The sequence below is a fragment of the Podarcis erhardii genome, assembly GCF_964252035.2.
Source record: "Podarcis erhardii genome assembly, chromosome: 3".
NCBI classification, from domain to species: domain Eukaryota; kingdom Metazoa; phylum Chordata; class Lepidosauria; order Squamata; family Lacertidae; genus Podarcis; species Podarcis erhardii.
Genome location: NC_138507.1, coordinates 69,582,327 through 69,602,061, shown reverse-complemented (window position 1 = coordinate 69,602,061; position 19,735 = coordinate 69,582,327). Strand labels below are relative to the sequence as shown.

The following is a 19,735-nucleotide window of genomic DNA, read 5'->3' as shown; positions in this document are numbered from 1 at the left end:
TTTCACAATTTCACTTTTTGATGGCTAATCTGTTAAAACCATTTTGACCACAATGATAGAGTGGTGGAGCAGGTCAAATCTACTCCATGGACCAGCAACCCCGATGAAATTGATATGGTTCTTTCTTCATAGTCAGCACCATTCAAGTGTTTTTTAGCCATGCTTAAACGGCGCATTGAGGGTGTTTTTTTACCCCAGTCATAACTTAACTACTTAATCAGTGCAGTACAAACAGACATAACAAAGACAGAAAGAGTGGAGGTCAAGTATGGATTCTGAAAACAGACTGAAGCCATGCAAAACTTCTTTGTATAACCTAGCTAAGAAGTTAGAAGAGCCTTAGCTAGAGCTCCCCACCATTGAGTGGTTTTTAAAAATAGCTGCCTAAATCTGCTTCTGTGCAGTTACAAGTGGGCTATAATTTAACATATATTTCTGAATGCATTGTTATGCAAGAGACAAAGAGGAGAGACTGTTACTATGGGCGATATAAGAGTGAATAGATTACAGCAGAAGAAGGAAAAATTACTTTTTGTGACACAAGGGAGTCACGTTTCAAACCTGGATGATAATAGTATGTACTTTGCCTGTCCATTAAATTATCTTCTTTATTAATGTGTTAGAGCAAGTTATACGAACAAGATTATCAGGATGCCTACTGGGATAACATATTTTCCAGGAGTCCCATAGTGACTAAAAATGGAGAAAAAAATTGAGAAATATGCAGGAGCTCCTAACCAAGTCAGCATTTAAGATGAAACAGCAATCAGTGTGTCTTTTTATAGGAAAGGAGTAATTCTTGAAATATGCCCCTTAAGGCCCTGTTCTGTAAGACCCCTTAACACTTTTGGTGAGAGTTCTGAGCAGCAATTCATTCTTTGCCAAAGCAATGTGAAAGTAATTTCTCTGTTGCTACAACTCTGGAAAGAGATGAAGAACCACCAATGATTTACTTCCTTCCCAGATGAATGCCATTCTTACAAAGGGTGATGTTAGTGTGGTACGGAACTATGCCATTGGCTTTGCCACCAATGGTTTCTGAATTGCTTCCAATAAAATAATCTGAAGTCATTTAACAATAAAAGCATCAACATTAAGACATATATAAAACAAATTCAGGTTCAATACAGATACAAAATGGGACAAAAATCTTCACTTAGAATGTGTTCTGGGAAAAGGAAGGTCTTCAATAGGTGCCCGCCGAATTTGAGGGAATTCCAAAGGGTAAGTGCTGAAGGCTTGATTCCGACATCATACAGAATGGACCTCCTGATGAGATGGTATCTGTATTCATCCAATGTTTCTGGAGCAGTAGGGAAAGAATACATTGCAAAGTGGATCCTTTGCTGCTGCCTCATTCATTTCCATGAGAGGACCAAATTTGTACATTCAAAGAAATATGCTTGCAAATCTGCTTCCTCCATTAAGATGTATGTGGCAGTTGTGAGTGAATTATTATTGAAGCTCCTTTGACCAAATAAACAAAAAAACAACACTGGATCAAGCTTCTGGATGTCTATAAAGGGTATGATCAGAGTATAAGCTGGCTCTTTCCTACTAATTGCTCCAGATATAAATATATTTTACCAATGGTTATTTTATTCAAAAACTTACTTCCATCCTTGAATGTAGCATCCTCTATGGACATACAGTGGAAATGATCAGCAGGTAACTCTCATTTGCTTTTTGTAAGTCAAAAAATTCCACCATTTTGGTCTGCTTTTTGCAAATACTGACTAGCAGCCATTATTTCTGTGCTTGTTGCAACATCAGATTAAAATACTTCATGCTCAACCATTGCGGCTAAGAAGAAAATAGTAAGCTTGCCTCTTACCAACTGAACTGGTTTGACCTTATGGTGAAATGAGAACATTATTCAAGAACACCCATCACAGTGCTTAACAAGATTTAATGTACATTTATTCTTAACATGTGGAACATATAAAGATTTTATACTGAATAAATGATAATTCATTAAGCCAGAGGAAAAGGAGGAATTTACATCAAGTTTTTTTGTCTTTTTTTAAACTACATTATTTTGAAATACAAATGCGGATTCTTCTCACTGAAAAATCTTTGAAGTTGTTTTTCTTCCTTTTTTCCTGTATAAGTATTATTTTTCCTGTAGACTGGTAACCAATTTCTTAAATCAATCCATAAGTAACCATTTCCACATCTTGATTTATAAAGCAAGTTGTGAGCAACTGCTCTCCCGAAATACAGCATGACTTTATACATACAGAAACTTGTACATTACCCTCGTGGTGGTGTTTTTCTGTTACTGTTTTTTAGAGACATGGCCCGAACAAAATAATAATAATAATAATAATTATAATAATAATAATAAAATTAAGTCTACCATCACTTTGTAGTTACCACATCATGAAAAAAAAAATCCTTGTACGTATTTAAAAAAAGAGAGATGAGGGTATGTTTAATGTACAACTTCTATATACATCACGGCCCTTAGGCAATAAAAAAATATTTAAAATGATTAAAAGGAATTGTGAAGAACTGTCACTGTGGAAGGTCAAACAATAGATACTGATGTGACAGTTCTGGTGAGGAAGCAATTCATGTTGATCGTCTTCAGGTTTGTGTTTTAACTTTCCTAAAGAATTTGTTTTGCTCCTAGCCTAATGTAACCATTCTCCTGCAGAGAAACCAAGATAATTTCATATGCAGACTACGGACCGACCCCCTTCCTTGATCCGCTACACCTACATCACTAACTTTCTTCTATTGCACAGAGTGCTTTGGGCAACGGCATAAAGGGTGGTTGGGTTTTCTTTCATTCTTCAAAAATAAAACACACAGTAACTTAGTATATTTCCCCCACTTTTGCGCTTCAGAGTGGTGAGCCTTCCCCCCCGCCTCTCAAATCATGTTTTGCAACATTTTAACCCTCAGTATCCCTAGTTTGCTTCTCCTCCCAAAAAATATGTGATACAAACATGCAAAAAAATAAAAAATAATTTTTTTTGAAAAGGATATCTATGGAAAAGAAGTGTGACCTTTGAATGTACTAGACAGACTTTGGTTAAAAAAATAAAATAAAAAGATGTACTTATACACATAGACAGCAAATATTAATTCCATAACTGTTCAAATTAATATTTTTTTAATTCCCAATTGGTAAATAGTGAATGGGGCAGAGGAGCAAAGATTCTTTTTTTCCTTCTTCCTACACTGGATAAACAAGTACAGAAAACAGCCAGTTATATGTGACCCTCTAATCTCCACTCACACATGCTTGGCTTCTCACTTATGTCATAACTGCCCAATCTGAAAAAGTACATCACAGATGACAGATGCAACCAGAGAGTTCAGGACAGCAGATATTGAGATATCCAGCAAACGTCCTTCGTGCAATAGGAACTCTGAGCGATTCTCCTCCACCCGGGCCATGGCCAGCAAAGCCTTGGCTGCCCTGCACATCATGTCTACGCTAGGTGGCTCCAGAGGCGGGGGCTGCATGTGCAAGAGGTTATGCTGGCTCTGCTGGTACTGGGCCATAGTGACCCCATCCTCAAGGAAGCTTATCAAGTTTCCGATGCTTCCCTTCTGCACAGCAATCGCCCTTGCTGCTAATGTGTCCCCCTGGGCAAGGTTCGATAAGAGTGCCATGGACATTTCTCGGCAGACTGGATTTTTGCGGTCCCCAACGTACCTAACTAAAGTAGCATAGAGTTTCTCCTGACGACTGAATGGGGGAGTGGCCAAGATAAGGTCCACATTATTGTCTTGGATACTGAGTTTACACAGGGTTTCCAGTACAAGTCTCTGAGGCGAGAGGACTGAGTTGGGCCCCACAGTTGGAAAAGGATCCTGTGCCTCTGCAGATGGGCACACCATCCAGTGCAGTAAGCCATCCAAAATTGGCAAACAGATGCTTTCCGTGTAAGCAGATAAGTCTAGCTGCCCAGAAATGTTGGCTAATGTGACCAATGTATTATCCCTCAAGACCTCAAGGCAGTCCCACCACCACTCATCCTTGCTGCAGGCCACCCCTTTGTCCGCCTCTTCCTCTTTTTCATATGTCTGTGGTGCACGCTTTCTTTCTGGGTGTTCATGATGGAGAAGTATCAACTTTCCTAAGATCAGCACCAAGCCCGGATGTTTTGACATTTCAGCATCATTGCCAGGCACAAAAGACAAGCTGCGGACAATGTTTGACACACAGATGCAACGTTTGGCCAAAGAGTCCTGCCAGTGAGTTATGGTGCATAGAGGAGTCTCATCCCGACTCCGTGGCTCATCCTCTAGCAACTTGATATTCCGATGACTTTTGGCTTGGTGGATCCCAAATGGAAATTTACTGCTATCTGTCTGAGAACTAGAGTCTGAGTCTTCAGACAGTGCTCCTGGGCGAGCTGACAAGACATCGTCAATGGTAGCTGATATGCTTTTGTCTTGCTGTTCCTCAGGTTCTCTTTTCCCCTCCACATTCTTCTTTTTACTTGAAGAGTTGGATGGAAGAGGCGGTTTCCTGCGAGGAGGAATCTCCATCTTACTCTCAAAGTGGGTCTGGATGTGTTCGGTTGTATCACCCCCACCCAGCTGCCAGTGGAGGAGACCACTGTTGAATTCCTGAACACGCCCCAGCTGGTCAGATCGGTCAACAACAAATAAGTTGTTTTTCTTTACGATTTTTATTGGCAGCTTGTCAAACTTACTGGCTTGTTTTGGCCTCTCACTTGGATCAGCAATGGCACCAGGGGGAGCAAGAACAGTGCTCTTCTCTTCTTCAGGGTTCTCATTTTCCTCTTCTTCCTCTTCCTCATCCTCAAATTCACCAAAATAATCAATACATTCATCATTGTTTTCTTCTTTGCTGGCTTCTTGCGTTGCAGACTGAGCATCCTCTTTCTGGGCTGAATTATGTTCAAGTATTTTTGGTCCTGGATGTCCAACTTCATATTCCATGAGGATTCCAAATATATCTATCAGGCATTTTCTAAAGTATTCCACCAAAAGCTCAAGAAAACCAGATAACTGAAGAAACAAAAAATAACATAAGAATGTTAAAAGGAACATTTCAGGTGACATGGAATTGTGTTGGCAGCAGTAGGCATACTTTCAGAAAGATGTTAATTTACTCTTCATTTTACACATAAAACAAACCTTGTTGGGGCATTCTCTAAATGTAGGCATTTAGTGACCTGGGAATACTAAAAAGATTTAATGGAGTAATAAAAATATAAAGTATTCATAACCCTTGTAGTTCTCACATTATAAAGGAAATCCCCAAACTGTATTTAATATTTAATTTAATATTAAAAGTTTTTATTATTTATTATTTTATTTTTTATTTTATCCCACATTGAACTTTTTGGATCTTACAAAATAGTCACAATTATTAAAACACACACAGGCACACAAACTGAGTCTTCCTCTGGAATAAAGAGTCTTCCCTCTGCCCTCAGAGGAAGAGAACCTATGGATACAACTCCACTTACACTGTGTCCTTGTAATGTTTTCTTAGTGGAATGGTGGAATACAGGGGTGCAAGGAAAGTACCTACATTTGAAGTCAGGGTGAGTGAGGCCATTTGCTTCTTAAAATTCATGAATTTCTATTTTGCTGAAATTATTGCAAAGAGACATTCTACCCCACATGCATTTATTGAAACCAGATCTCCCACTCTCCCCCACCCACATTATCCCACAAAGTCTCTGGACAGGCTACGGCATGTCCTCATCTAAATTTATCCACACACTAACCATGTGAAGGAACTTAGATGGAGAAATAGATACTGAATATGGATTTGAGCTGGCTCATAATTCCTATTTTCCAGCTCATAAATGTTGGTAGTAGCCCTTCAACATACATATCTATAGCGTGATTTATAGCACTTCAGTGTTCTAAAAGCCAAAAAAGTAAAAACAATTCTTTTCTAATTTACAAAAGCTTTCCTGTCTGGTGTCCTGGAAATGATTACTACTCATTTCAGGTGATCAAGCAAGTGGCTATTTACAAACCTGTTCATTGTTCCATATTGCATGAAATGATGCACTCATAACTACTTGTGAATAAGGAACCAAGCCAGAATAATTGCCACACTTACAATTCTCACCCTGCAAGGAATCTAGCAGCAGTGGCAGATCACAAAAGGGTTTTCATACTGCTTCTTAATCCCTATAGTGCAAGTCTTTTGCATCAAAGAAATCAGTCTTTTCTAGTGATATCTTGTGATATTTAGTAGAAACTTTCTTTAGTAGAATCTAGTAGAAATTTACTTTCACTTGAAATATAACATTAATTTGCAAAAAGAAGGTGAATGTAAGAGGCTTGGTTCTGGAAGAGGTGAAGTCTTTTGAAAGTATGGCCCCACAAACTGTGATCTCTTATGTCATATTATTTAAATATTTTTTCCTCTCCCATCTCCCACACCTTTCCTAATTCTGTGACGCACTTTAGTCTTCAAGTTAAGGAAGAGCTGACAATATATCAGTAGTAGCCAAGATAGTTTTCATGTCTGTGATAAGCTCTTGAAGGCTTTTATTACCAACTGATGTGCTCCATCCAAGGCATTCTTGAGTTCCTCCTGCTGTTAGTAAAAGCTATATGCAGCATAAATGTTCAACCAGGAAAAAAATATTGGCTTGGATTTAAAGATGCTCTTGTACAAAGCACTTTTTGCTGATTCCTCCATCTGAGTACAGCTTCCTGTACCCTGTTCTGTTCAAGAAGGCCCCTTGATTCCCAACAGTGTCTTTTAGTTGAGGAGCTGAGGGAAAGAGGGAACTGGAAAACCCTGCTGTGAGAAGCGGTCTGTTCTCACATCTTAGGAACCAAGCTGCTGTAAGAGAGCTTTGATAAAAAAAAAACTGATTTAATTATGAAGGGTCAGTCTTTGAAACATTGAATGACTAGGGGATTAGAGTGGTGTTTTCAATGGCGATTCTATGTTTCAGCCTCACCTTGTATTTATTAAATGGCAGGTAAATTCAACTTTTTGTTAAGCTTTAGAGGATGGGGTAAAATCACTTTAAAGTTATGGTGCTGCTAATGATGTGACACGTATTTTATGTGAATTGCTAATCTTGTACAGAAGAGCATACCATTGAACTCCATGGGGACTAGCCTTATATCAGGTGAGACCACTGGTCCATCTAGCCCAGCTATTGCCTACACTGAATGGCAGCAGCTCTCCCAGGGTTTCAGATGGGGATACTCCCTGTCCAACATGGAAACGCTTTCTTCTACAGAAAGCTACGGTCTTCTGCAGAAGAAGCATATACTCTGCCACTGAGCTATGGCCCACCATGAATTGCTAATGCTCTTTCTTATTATGCAACATGTTTTGTACTGCCTTATTTTGTTGTCAACTGCCCTATGACCGTTTTAGATGAAGGAAAATATCTGTCTGTCTGTCTGTCTGTCTGTCTGTCTGTCTGTCTATCTATCTATCTATCTATCTATCTATCTATCTGGCATTAGGAGGTTTCAGATAAATAAGACTTCCGGAGAAATATCAAACCTACCTGAGAGAGATTGAAAGTAGCAACAGTACTGTCATCATACAGAAGGATATTAATAGTATCTAAAGCCCAAGTACTTTCAGCAAGAAGGCCTGATTTAAGTGACATCATCACCCTCCAAGCCTCAGGAGTCACTGGAAAATAAGAAAACAAAGCATTAATAAGCATTCTGTCTAAAGGAGATCCAGAGGCTAGATTTCAAATGACATACAGATTTTGGATTAGTGAGAAGAAGGGATGCTTTTATTCCAGATTATGGTATGAATAGTCACAGTTCCCTTGTTAGGTTCAGGAATGGCAACTCTCATATGCAGAATTCACTAGCATGCCTTCCACTGAACACAACACTGAATTATATTAAATACAGCAGGAAAAACTGCCTATTTAAGATGAAAAAAGCCATGTTGCTATTTTGAGAACTGGCTGAATAAAACAGCACAGAAGGTTAATCTGTGGCTAACAAACATGGTCGTTAGCTATCATGCTGCGTTATGCAAATTGAAGAGATGATCCACTCTTAAGCATTAGGAGTTGAGAGGGACAAAATATGTTTGATTAATAAGGCTTTTGGCTATCCTTTCTTTCAAGCTAACTAAGGAATGTACACAAGGGTGCGTGTTTGTGTGTGTCACACCCACTTCTGGGTGCAGATTGAAACCACTTTTGAAGAACTGTTAGGATTTGAGGAAAATCAGATTTAATCTTGCAGTTCTCAGACCCAGCTTGGATTTTTTGAGTACAGATACTTTTTTCTGCATAATCATATGTTATCTTCTGAGCCCTCATAATGTCTACTCAAAATGCATGCTTGTAAGTAAGCAAAGTATACTTTGGTTCTCCAAAGAATTTCCTCTTGGGGAAGAGGGGGTGAAAAATGGCCATAGAAGTAACCAAATGATCCAGAAGTAACCAAAACAGTGTCCCCTTCATTAGTCGTTGGATTCTAGCTCCCCTGTGCCTAAATGAAATCACATAAATCCTGCTTATTTCAGGAAGAAACCAAATGTCAGAAACAACAGGAGGACAACACCTAATATGAAAACTTTAATAAAACACACAGTTACAGTAACTTCTTGCCTAAGTATGCAGTGCCCTTCTTCATATAAGTAGATTAAGTGGTGGGGTGAAAATGGTCACTCCTGCTGTGAAATTTGGGCATGGTTGCAATTTAACAAAGGTAATTTCTCAACGTAAGTTTACAAAACTGCAGCCTTTAAAATATTGTAATTAAAAAGAGACTCCTTTTCATTGTCTAGCACTTACCTATATCTTTTGAGGTAATCTTTCGTCTTGGTTTCAAGACTGGCTGGGATGCTTCTACAGAGCCTGGAGGAAAAGTTATTTCCCTCCTAATTGGTGGTGGCTGGGTTGGAGGACCTGCAACCTGTGAGACTGGAACAGTGGGCATAACTTTCGGCATCTTCATGGAGGGCAGGAAAGGGGATTTACTTGGAGACATACGGTTTTCATGGGAGCGTGGGAAGGATGCAGGACTAGGTGCTCGAGAGATGTGGTTTGGCATCGACGGCGTCGTCTGGTAAGATGACTGAGGAGGTCGAGTGATAGGCTGCATGGAGGCAGAGGATGACATGTAAGAAGGCTGACGTTGGTTGACATGAGAAGGCCACTGGCTTTCATGGTTTATCCTCTGGTCAGGGACCATCATATCTTCAGTGCGGTTCATCCCTGGATAAGGTGGGGCCTGTGCAGGGCCTCCAGGGCCTTGCCTATTTTGATATGGGTAAGACATATCGTTTCTTGTGGGCCACATGTTCTGTTGGGGGCCTTCACTGGAGGCTGATGACTGCATAGGACCACCAATCATCTGAGGAGGTATTCCATGTTGCTGCATTTGTCCTGGTGCCTGCATTCTCTCTCGGCTATAAGGATATGGATACTGTCCCTGTATGGGCCTTCGGTCTGGTCCAGAGTAAGCACTGTACTGGTTAAACATATCCTGCTGCTGGCCACTATACTGCATATTAAACATATCTCCTTCATGGCGTTTTGCTGGGGGCCCATACATGCCATCCATATGCCGTTTGTAGTTCTGAAAAGGAGGAACAACATGAATAAGCTTTAAAATACAATGAAAATATTATTTTTCATAGGAAGATGCATATTCCACAGTCAACCAATGAGATTTGCTACCACAAGACATAGTAATGGCTACCAACTTGATTCTTTTAAAAGGGGTTAGACAGATTCATGGAGGATAAGGCTATCAAAGGCTACCAAGTCCTGATGACTATGTATTATCTCCAGCATGCCTCTGAGTACCAATTGTTGGGGGATTATGAATGGAATAGTGCTATTGCACTCATGTCCTGTGTGTGAGCTTCCCGTAAGCATCTCTTTGAGCAGTGTGAGAACAGATTGCTAGACCTTTGGTCTGAACCAGCAGGGCTCTTATTAATTTCTTATGGCAGAAGCATTTGCGGCTACATTATACAGATTTTGGTAAAAATATAACATACTTTGATTAGTGTTTTCATTAACATATAATGCCTTTTAAATTATTTCAGTAAATACATATGAATTGGCAGAAAATCCATCTTTCAGCTCTGGTGTACAAGAAGTAGAAAAAATGATTATTTTAGTGGCGAACAAAAAATGCTTGAAGATGATATATGAGACAGCCCTTTCATTTTCGGAGGTAGTTCTGATGTGTTTATAACTTTATGTTTAAAAGATAGTTAGCCTAAGGCTAATACATCTTATGTTAGTTCTCATTCCAGTGAAGCGTGGTAAAAAAATTATTGGTTATTTTTTGACATATCCAAGTTTGAAAAAACAATGTTTCTTTATTAGTAAGGTCATTTTTAAGACTTTTGGTTAAGATACATAAAACTGATAGTCTCTGTAATTTTGAAGCTCGCTATAACTTTCTTTTCAGAAAATGAGACACAATAAAGCATATAAAATGGTATGAATGTATCACATGAGTAAAAGCACCTGGGATGCAAGATGTCTTCAACGAACACTAAAATAAAACAGAGAGAACTTTCCCCACATGCTTTTAGCATGTCAGAGGCCCTCTTGAAGGTGCTACCACCACCAGATGTTCAGGGGAAGGTGGTTAGAACCATCCCAATTTTCTCATATAAGAAAACAGCAGACTAAGCTTTTTAGGAGACTTTTGCCTCTAAGTGAAGGGAGTAATTGGATGCTCTATGTTGTGTTGGCTATGGGTTGTATCGAGCACAGTCTAACTTCCCCCTCCTCTCCTCCCCCTGCAGCCCCCAGACACCCCCTAAAACTGCCCCGAGAGTCCCCCAACCTTCTGGAACACATTTCCACTTTTGGAACAGCAGCATTGGATTAAATCCTATGATTCTTGGTTACTGTTTTGTATTGAGATATATTTAAGGATATTTTCAGAAAGATATATACATAGGTATGATGTTTGTCTGCTCAGAGCAAGCTATATGCTCAGAGCAAGCCAATCTCTGGGTGCCAGTCCTTATGCAGCCAAAAGAGTATCATCTGTGTACAAGACGAAAGAATCAGCAGGACTTAAGAATCCATTTTTTTCTGTGTGTGTGTGGAGACATTGTTAACTGGGAGAGAGGAAGAACAGAATGAAATAAAGGTTGGCTGGCTGCTGGGGCCCTGGATAAAGGAATGCTACAGCTGCACTTCCCATTAGAAAGCTGCTTTGAGAGTTTTACTGGGAAATAGGATATAAACATTATCCAACAAATTAACTTGGAACTTGGCTGTTGTGTGGCAATGGCAACCTCAGCTATAACTTTTCTGCCCTATCTTTTGGATAGGTTTAAGACAAACAACTTTGCAATTTGTAAATATTCACTTGGCCCCTTCATTCTCTTGCTAGCCTTTATGTTTCAACAGAGGTGGGGGTTTTGTTCTTGCCTCCTTTCCCACTGGATTTAGCTATCTGAAGTGAATGAAGATAACATAGAAACAGCCCTCCTCCCCCCACCAACATTATTGGGGATATGTCCTTTGTCTTTGTACATTGTCTATGCACTGGCATCAAATCTCCCTCAGTAAAAAAAACCCAAACCCATCCTGTTCCGTGTGTCACTGAATCAGCTATTCACAACTATGAAACATTCCATACAAAAGGATCCACAAATATGCAGTCATAGGCCTGGCAATGTCTTTTCTGTCTATCAGTGGAATTCACCCTAATGTTGCATTCTGTTTTTCAATGTCCGTATGCATGGATTTCTAGAATGAACTTTGCAGAGGGAAAATGACAACCACAAATGTTTACCTGCTGTTGTGGAAACATTCCAGGTTGGTGTCCTCCATAGGGTGGCTGTCCTGAAGGAGGTACTTGCACTGGATATTGCGGCCCATATTGTTCATGCCTGCAATGAGGAATGTGAGCTACTAATTAGTACAGACTATTCCCCAATTATAAACGGAGAACTGTTTATAAGAAGACCTGAAGCTCTCCACAGAACCTCCCTTCTGTTCCATCATACCGCCTGTCAACAACAAAATGTTATTTGTTAAAACAGAAGTTTTGTTCATGGGGGGGCGGGTGCTTGGGCTGCAGCTCAGTTTGGTTCAGTGGCACTATATCAGAGTAAATTTATTTCAGTCTTATAAAAAAAGGTAGAAGTAGTTGTGTAGGCTTGGATCTGAGAATAGAACATACCTACTGCTGCAGGTAGGAGGCAACATATGACATGGATGTATGCCTGATTTACAAGTTTTCTGCTTTCCTTTAATCTCTTATGAGAGATGGAAATACTGTAGCAACTGAGTGAATTACTGGTATCCCAGGATCATGTGCAACTTCTGTTTAGAGTGCTGGGGACATATAATTCCAGTATCCAAGCTTCCACCTCACCTCACTTGCAAATATCTGAATGAACTGAAAGCTTTGAAGTCAAAATTATGCGCCCATCCTACAGTAGAAACAAATCCAACTGAGAGGTTGAAGTTGATTCTGCGTTTGAGTCACACAGTGATGATGAAATCTATGGTTAGCCAATAGTGTTAGAATATTACACTTTAATAAAATTATTTATGTAAACAGAAATATTTTATTCAGAGCTTTAAGGCAAATTTATAATTGAACTGGAATACATAAAGTTAAACCAATTTTCTTTGAAAGTGAAATTAAACTTGTCAAAAGTCCTCCTTGTTGCACAGGAAGATTGGGGAGTGTGTAAGCCTGATGCTTTGCTTGAGCTTCATGAGCTTAATCAACTTATTACTAAATTATGGTTTAGTACAGGAGTAGCCAGCATGATGTCCCCCAGATGTTATGGATTACAACTCCCATCATCCCTGATCATTGGCTATGCTTGCTGAGGCTGGTGGGAGTTAAACTACCCTGGGTTAGAGCTACAGTCATACCTTGGGATGAATACGCTTCAGGTTGAGCGTTTTCGGGTTGCGCTCCGTGGCGACCCGGAAGTAACGGAACACGTTACTTCCGGGTTTTGCCGCTCGCGCATGCGTAGACACGCAAAATGATGTTATGCGCATGCGCGGAAGCGGCGAATCGCGACCCGCGCAGTTGCGTCTTACGTTCCTTTCAGGAACGGGACTCCGGAACGGATACCGTTTGCATCCAGAGGTACCACTGTGCATGTGAATACATGCATCGCAAGAACTTCATGTAAGCAGCTTCATTATGTTTATTACGTATTATGTTGAGAACTCAAGAGCTTTAGGTACACCTTGAAACTTACCTGTGTAACTTGGTAACAGTGCAGAGTACTGTATCTAATTTTGATGGGAGACCCCAAACTGGATATAACTTAATTTGCTATAATATAACATCAAACCATCTTGTCTCAGATTAAAAGCATGACCTTAAGACTCATTTATCCAGCAAATAAACATCTAGGATTGCTCTTGCAATTAGTCAGTTAGTGCAGTGATGCCATGGACCCCCTGTGCCCTTCCCAAATCTGCTCCAGAGAATTGGAGGAACCCCCAAAACAGATTTAGGGTGTGTGTGGGGAACAGGGCAGTGAGTCTTTGAAATAATGGAAATACTTCATGGAATACTTCCTAGGGGACCCTGCCGGTGGAATACTTTTTCTAAGTTAGCTCACATGGCACCAAATTTGATGTCAATCCCATGCCAGGTGACAACTTGTTATTTTGCTTTTTAAAATTTGTAAATTGTCCTTGAAATGTATTAATATAAACAAACCATATGATCTAAGGTATTTAATTTGCTACAGAGCCCCTTACACTGGAATAACCATACAGACACAAATCTAAAATAGGCAATAATTAGCAACTAGAATATTAATACTCAGGACATAAGAAAATAAGCTTCTTTACCTGTTAAACCAAGGATGCCTCCTTGGTAAGGCTGGAATAAGCCACCTTGTGTGCTCTTACTGGGACATATTTCTTTTATGTTCAATGTATGCTATGGTAGTGTGTGTAGCTCTGTGTTCTGCATGCAAGCAGCTTCACTCTCAGCTATAAAAGATCTCTGCCTGAAAGGCCCTCAGTCTGTGCTGACAGCACCGAGATACCTCTAGCCCTTCTTTCAAATCCCTTCTCAAACCTCAGTCCTTATTCCCAACCTGTAAGCACATGGAACCGCATTTGCTTGCATTATTTCCTCCCTCCCTTTGTCTTTCCTCCCTCCCCTCTATTGTCTTCCCTCCCATTGTCTACCTTAAGCTCCTTGAAAGTAGGGATTTGCCTATTTTGCCCATGTAACTGTAAGGTGCCATGTATGGTGATGGCACTGGATGTATGTATAGATGTCATATTCATAGAAGCTCCACTGGCTATACAAATATATGATGTTTTTTTATATCTCTGCAGCACTTCTTAAATATTCTCAGTGAGTTACAGTTGTAAAATTTGATTTTAAAAATGTCTGACAGAATGAGGTTTAAGGGAAAAGTCAAAGGTCTGCTTTCACCCTAGAGAGCAGACTCAGTTCATGCTGACGTCTGCAAGTGAGAGATGTCTGTGCATATATATGCTGGAATTCTAGCTCCTAGAGGGTTCCACTTAAAAACATAAGCCATATTTCAAGGAATCTCAATTAATTTGTTTACAAAATGTTGCAACCAAAGAAAGGCATGGGAGCCTCAACATTTAATGACTAAATTTAAAGTAAAAGGTTAAGAACAGTACTTCATGTGTATATATGAGCAAAATAACAATTTTATTTTGATTTATGGAAGTAGAAGGGCTTTTGCAATCCCATGTTCTCTAGAAGTTCAAAATGAACATACTGTTATAATCTAAAACCGAAATAATGAAAAGCCAGACATCAAGCTCCTGTAAGTTCTGGAAACACTCCATCGACATGGCTGCTGAGCCACTGCTACTGTTCTCAAAGGAGTCAGGGAACGGCAGAAGTCCCATTGAAAGAAAAGAGGCTATGCAGCAACAATGCTTGGTAAATTGCACCTTCTGCCCAGTGGCTCTTAAGATTTAAAATTATCTGGTTAACACAGGCATTTGAAACAAATTAAATTGTTGTTCACCTTTGCTGCCCAGGGTAACGGTTAGGAGAGTACATGCTTGGGTCACTGTTTGAAGGCACCATGTTGCTTTGACCAGGTGCTCCCATACTGCCTTCAGGACCCAGCCCATGATCCGACCTAAAAATGACAAAGGAAACCTCATGCTGTAAAAAGCACTTATTCTTTCAATCTGCTAAAAAAATAATTAAAAAATTAAAAAAATTAAGGCATAGCCGGTTTGGGCTCCAGATCTCTCAAGGACTCAAAGTGTCATTGAGACCACTGCAGTTTATTTCTTCAAGGAATAAATGTATTGCACCTATTTTATGCTGCTCTTGATTGTGAAATTCAGCCTACTGAAACCTGAAACATGGAAATAGCTACACATGGGAGGGGGGAGGGACAAATGACATTCCACTTACAGTTCTGTGACTTCTATTACTAACAGTAAAAAAAAATAACAAAACAACTTAGTTTGACAAAATTCAAGATGTTTTGAAATTAGCTTAATTTTAGTTTGGCCTTCAAACACTAGATGTTTTGAGAATATTTGGTAGAGATTATTTCTAATAATTAGAGTTTCATGTTGCAGTTTCACATTTTTTTTAAAAAAAATGTGTGTGTGTGTGTGTGTGTGTGTGTGTGTGTGTGTAGGCAAATTTGTTATTTAGCTCTTTAGTGAAGTTGTGGGACAAAACACTTCTAACCGGTAAAATATATTTTCCTTTGCACTAATCCTTTCTGTTGGTATCCAGAGCTTATAATAGAATCATAGATCTGTATAATTGGGAGGGATCCTGAAGGTCATCTAATCCAACCCCATGCAATGAAGGAATCTCCACTACTAGCTTTTTCAAAAGTCTTTATTAATATAATTAAGAAATAATCCATTCTAGCTACTGAACCAATGACAATGGGATTATAGTTATAACCTCATTACAGGAGCAGTGCCTCTCAAAGACAGAGGCAGGAAGCTAAATTACTGGGACATGGAGCAAAACATAGTCTACATGCTTTGTTTTTATTGAAAAGAAGAAAAAGGGGCTTCTTCGTTTTTTGTTTTACTAGTGCTGTGCCAAATTCATTGCAAATGTCACTATTTTGAAGAGAGAGAAAAAAGGTTTGCAAAAACCCCTGTACCTTCCATTCTTTCATGCATTTTGCCATATTTATATCCAGCCATTGTTCCCCTCCCCAAACTATTTGAGTGCAATTATGATGACGATGATGATTATTTTACCTAAAAAGACTTTTGTGCTTGATCCCAAGCAATCACCATCATATAGACAATCAGACCTGGCTACATGGTGATATCACTTAGGGCAAAGAAAGCTCTCCAACTGACCTGACTCTAAATAGCTGGAGGGGAATGCACAAGTAACCATGCTGACACTCTCTGTCTTGCTCTGCTGTTCGTTTCTCTGGCTGCCAAGGTAAGACTTTTATTCCAATTACATGTAGTTCTTGTTAGGTCAGAATGTAGATGAGGATATGCATCCTACTGAAAGTAGTGCTGTGTACATGGCAGAGATCAAAGTCTGGATATACACTGGATTACTTTCAATGGGACATGCAGTTAGGTGCACATGCAAATGTGCACCCACATTTTGGCCCATTTGTCCACTATGCTTTGGCAATGGGGACCTGCTCCCTCTTTCTGACACCCACCTCCTCATGAACATTTTTACACCTTTTTGCAAAGGAGTCTGAAAAATCACCCAAAAGAGTGGAGTGCAGTGTGTCAGGGCTAAAATGTTCATTAAGAGCAAAGACACGTCAGCTCAGTCATGATGACGCCCCTCCAAATAAGAATTCCAATATACCCAACAACATACCTAAATTTCCTTATGCAGCCACACCCCTCACTTACTGATTCCTTGTATGGTGGGGGGAGAGGATAGACTCAGTTTTTACTAATGTTTTTACTCTAATTGATTCAGGAGATTGCTACATTACAGATGGGGAGCCTGTGGCCCCGTACAAGTTTTTTGGACTGCAACTGGGTATAGTCCAACATTACCTGGAGGGCAATGGGTTTCCCATCCCTGGCCTAGATGGTGTGAAGTCATCAGTATAGAACGCCATTGTAAGGGAGGAGCAAAAAAGACAGAGTCACTCACCTCCGGTCATAACTACTTCCGTAGGCAAACTGCTGGCGCTGGCCCATGCCCATATTGGACATTGCCCCCGAGGGAGTCTGGTTGTACATTTCCTGCATTCCACTGTTGGGCATCTGTCCAGGGGTCATGAAGGGTTCACTGTTTCCAGGCACTGCAAGCAGAGAAGAAAACAGGTGTGCACCTGAAATTAATTGGCGTTTACTCCCAAATAGATGTGCGTAGACTGTAACCTAGCAGTGCGTTTTTAATACTTTGCTGATAATCCTTTCCCCTTTTATAGAAATATCCTTCCGTCCAAACCACACCAAACCCTGAAAGAGCACTTATAGCTTATGAAATGTAATAAAAAGCAGAGAGCAGTGAGAACAGTATCATACAGGGTTTTCCCCTTCACATCCCTGGGATGCAAAGGAAACAAATCACCTAAATTCACACACACGTACACATAAAGTTGCTAGGAAACCAGAATATACCTTTTCTCATCCCACCAAAAGGGTCCTTATTCGGTTCGTAGGGCATTCTTCCCATCATATCTGGCATATTCATAGACTGCTGATAAGGTGCATTTGGGGTCATGGAGTTTCGCTTTGGGAATGTCGAATCACTTACATCTGAAAAGGGATCATGCACACTAATGGAACTATTTCTAAAGAGACAGAGGAAAAGAAAGCATTAATGTCATGGAAACAGAAACACACATTGTGATACCTTATTAGATGGTGAGCCATGTAGTTCAGTGAGTTAAATTGCTCTAAAAAACTCCATTGGTTTTACACTTTTACCATTTTACTTTGACAGCCCACTTTCAAAACCCAGTTTCAAAAACATTCTAGGCATTTGTGTTTTCATATAGTAAACTGCCCTGTGATCCTCAGATGATGGGTGCTACAGAAATTTAATAAGAATAATAATAAAGTGGCAGCGGGACACACACACACACACCCCCCCCTTTTCATAAGTCTCCTGAAGGAATGCAAGTGATATGAGTTCCAGAGTAAAAGACTCAGCCTGCAAACTCACATGTAAGCTGAAACTAGCTAGTCTCAAGACAGAGCCTGGAGAAACCTGTATTTTGACTTCAGCAATGAGTGCAAATCTCAAGACAAAGCCTGCACACTCAATGGGTGTGTGTGTGTGTGTGTGTGTGTGTGTGTGTGTCCATTATAAGAAGCTTCCTCCCACTTTACACTGAGTCCATGCAAATCATGATAGCACCCTCTTTTGCATGACTGGGCACTGGGGTCAGGATCAAACACGGTGGAGCAAGGGATTATGGAGTTTAGATTCCATGACATGCAGTCATGTCATAGATACCAATGCGATTTCCACAACAATACATTGAATTCTGAGCCACAAGAAAACATCCCTGAAAGAAAGATACAGCACAAAGTCCAGACAGGCTCTAAGAAAGGGGAAAGAAAATATACTACCTGTTGCCCTGCAGAGGTGTCATTTGTCCATGAGGTGTAGATGCTGGTGTTGGAGGCTTGAGGTCACCTGGTACTTCAGTCATGGAATTGCTACCAGTTGACTGAGGTGTCTGTGGACCTTGAAGGGAACCCGAATTTGCTGGAAGATTCAAAACAGGAGAATAAATGCTAGGCATGTGGGGAAACAAATAACTATGAAACCAAGAGGGGGAGACAGAGAGCAAGTGCCCATCAATATTTTCTTTTCTCTGAATATACCTGGTGCCTGAGATGTTTTATGTTACTAAATTTCTGTCTTTTGTATATGTAAGAGATGAGTCTACTGCTTAAGCCAAGATGGTTGGGATTCAGGATGGTGGTTGAACACACCTCTAAATAATGGGTCACATTCCCTTCATCTAATCCTCTCACTGGATCACTAGATGCCTCACAAGAAACGATTAAATTAAGAGAATGCTGATCCTCCCTCATCCTACCCCAGACACCAACAAAAAAGGCAGAACTAATCTTCTGATTAGATGACTGTTCCAAGGACCATGTAATCTCAAGTGATGCATGTAGAAGAAAAGTTCCCTTAGACATGAGATGCCTTCTGCAAAGGCAGTGATCCTAATGCCTCACTATGTGTAGAACCCCAAATTACTTTTATAGTAGCCTATAAATATGGGAATTGACAGATTTCTAGTCTCTTGAGATTACAGAATTATCCTTAGATGAATATAATAGTGTCTAAATCAGTTCTATAAATAGGTGCTATTTGAATCTTTGGGGTTTGTCCTGTCCATTTACTGCTTCCTGAAATACTGGAACCATTAGCAATGGCTATTTCTGATTCAACAAATACAGACCTGAAAAAAGCTGAGAATTCATAAACTGTTGACTAGAAAATATCAAATACTCATCTCGCACTATATTTCAACCTTTCCTCAGCTCATTAAGCATCAATTTTGCTTAGCCGTACCTTAATTCTAACTAAATTCAGTCTAAGAAACAAAAGCTAATTGTTTGTAGAACATACTTGTAACATTTACAGGAAGCACGAATATACTCTGTTTTGGGGGCAAAATAATGATCTCTCTCACAGTGTCTAGTCATATAAATATGTCTGACATAAAAAGAGAAAGGAAAACAAGATGCCCAACTGTGAATTTGTAGGCTAGGTCTCTACCTGCTGGTTGTTGTTTTTGAAACTACTAGCTATAATAAACAGCTGCAAAATGTGGCATGCAGTGGAAGCCATAGGCTTGAGCCTCAACTGTAAAACAGAA

The 19,735-nt window shown here is 39.9% G+C and overlaps 1 protein-coding gene across 14 annotated transcripts in view; it reads right to left on the bottom strand.

The window, feature by feature from the left end:
* Positions 1-1,889: 1,889 nt before the first annotated feature.
* The window catches only part of ARID1B (AT-rich interaction domain 1B), a 356,667-nt gene continuing 338,821 nt past the window's right edge, over positions 1,890-19,735 (bottom strand). For 10 of the 14 annotated variants that reach the window (XM_081854279.1, XM_081854289.1, XM_081854285.1 and 7 more), the window contains 8 exons: positions 18,468-18,606; positions 17,511-17,683; positions 17,038-17,188; positions 14,939-15,055; positions 11,728-11,824; positions 8,748-9,534; positions 7,488-7,618; positions 1,890-4,995 (listed from right to left, as the gene is read on the bottom strand). In XM_081854279.1, the coding sequence (XP_081710405.1) occupies positions 3,271-4,995; positions 7,488-7,618; positions 8,748-9,534; positions 11,728-11,824; positions 14,939-15,055; positions 17,038-17,188; positions 17,511-17,683; positions 18,468-18,606 (3,320 nt within the window). In that variant the 3' untranslated portion in view covers positions 1,890-3,270. The remainder of the gene's footprint in view (positions 4,996-7,487; positions 7,619-8,747; positions 9,535-11,727; positions 11,825-14,938; positions 15,056-17,037; positions 17,189-17,510; positions 17,684-18,467; positions 18,607-19,735) is intronic. The other 4 variants (XM_081854287.1, XM_081854292.1, XM_081854280.1 and 1 more) reach the window with 1 other exon arrangement.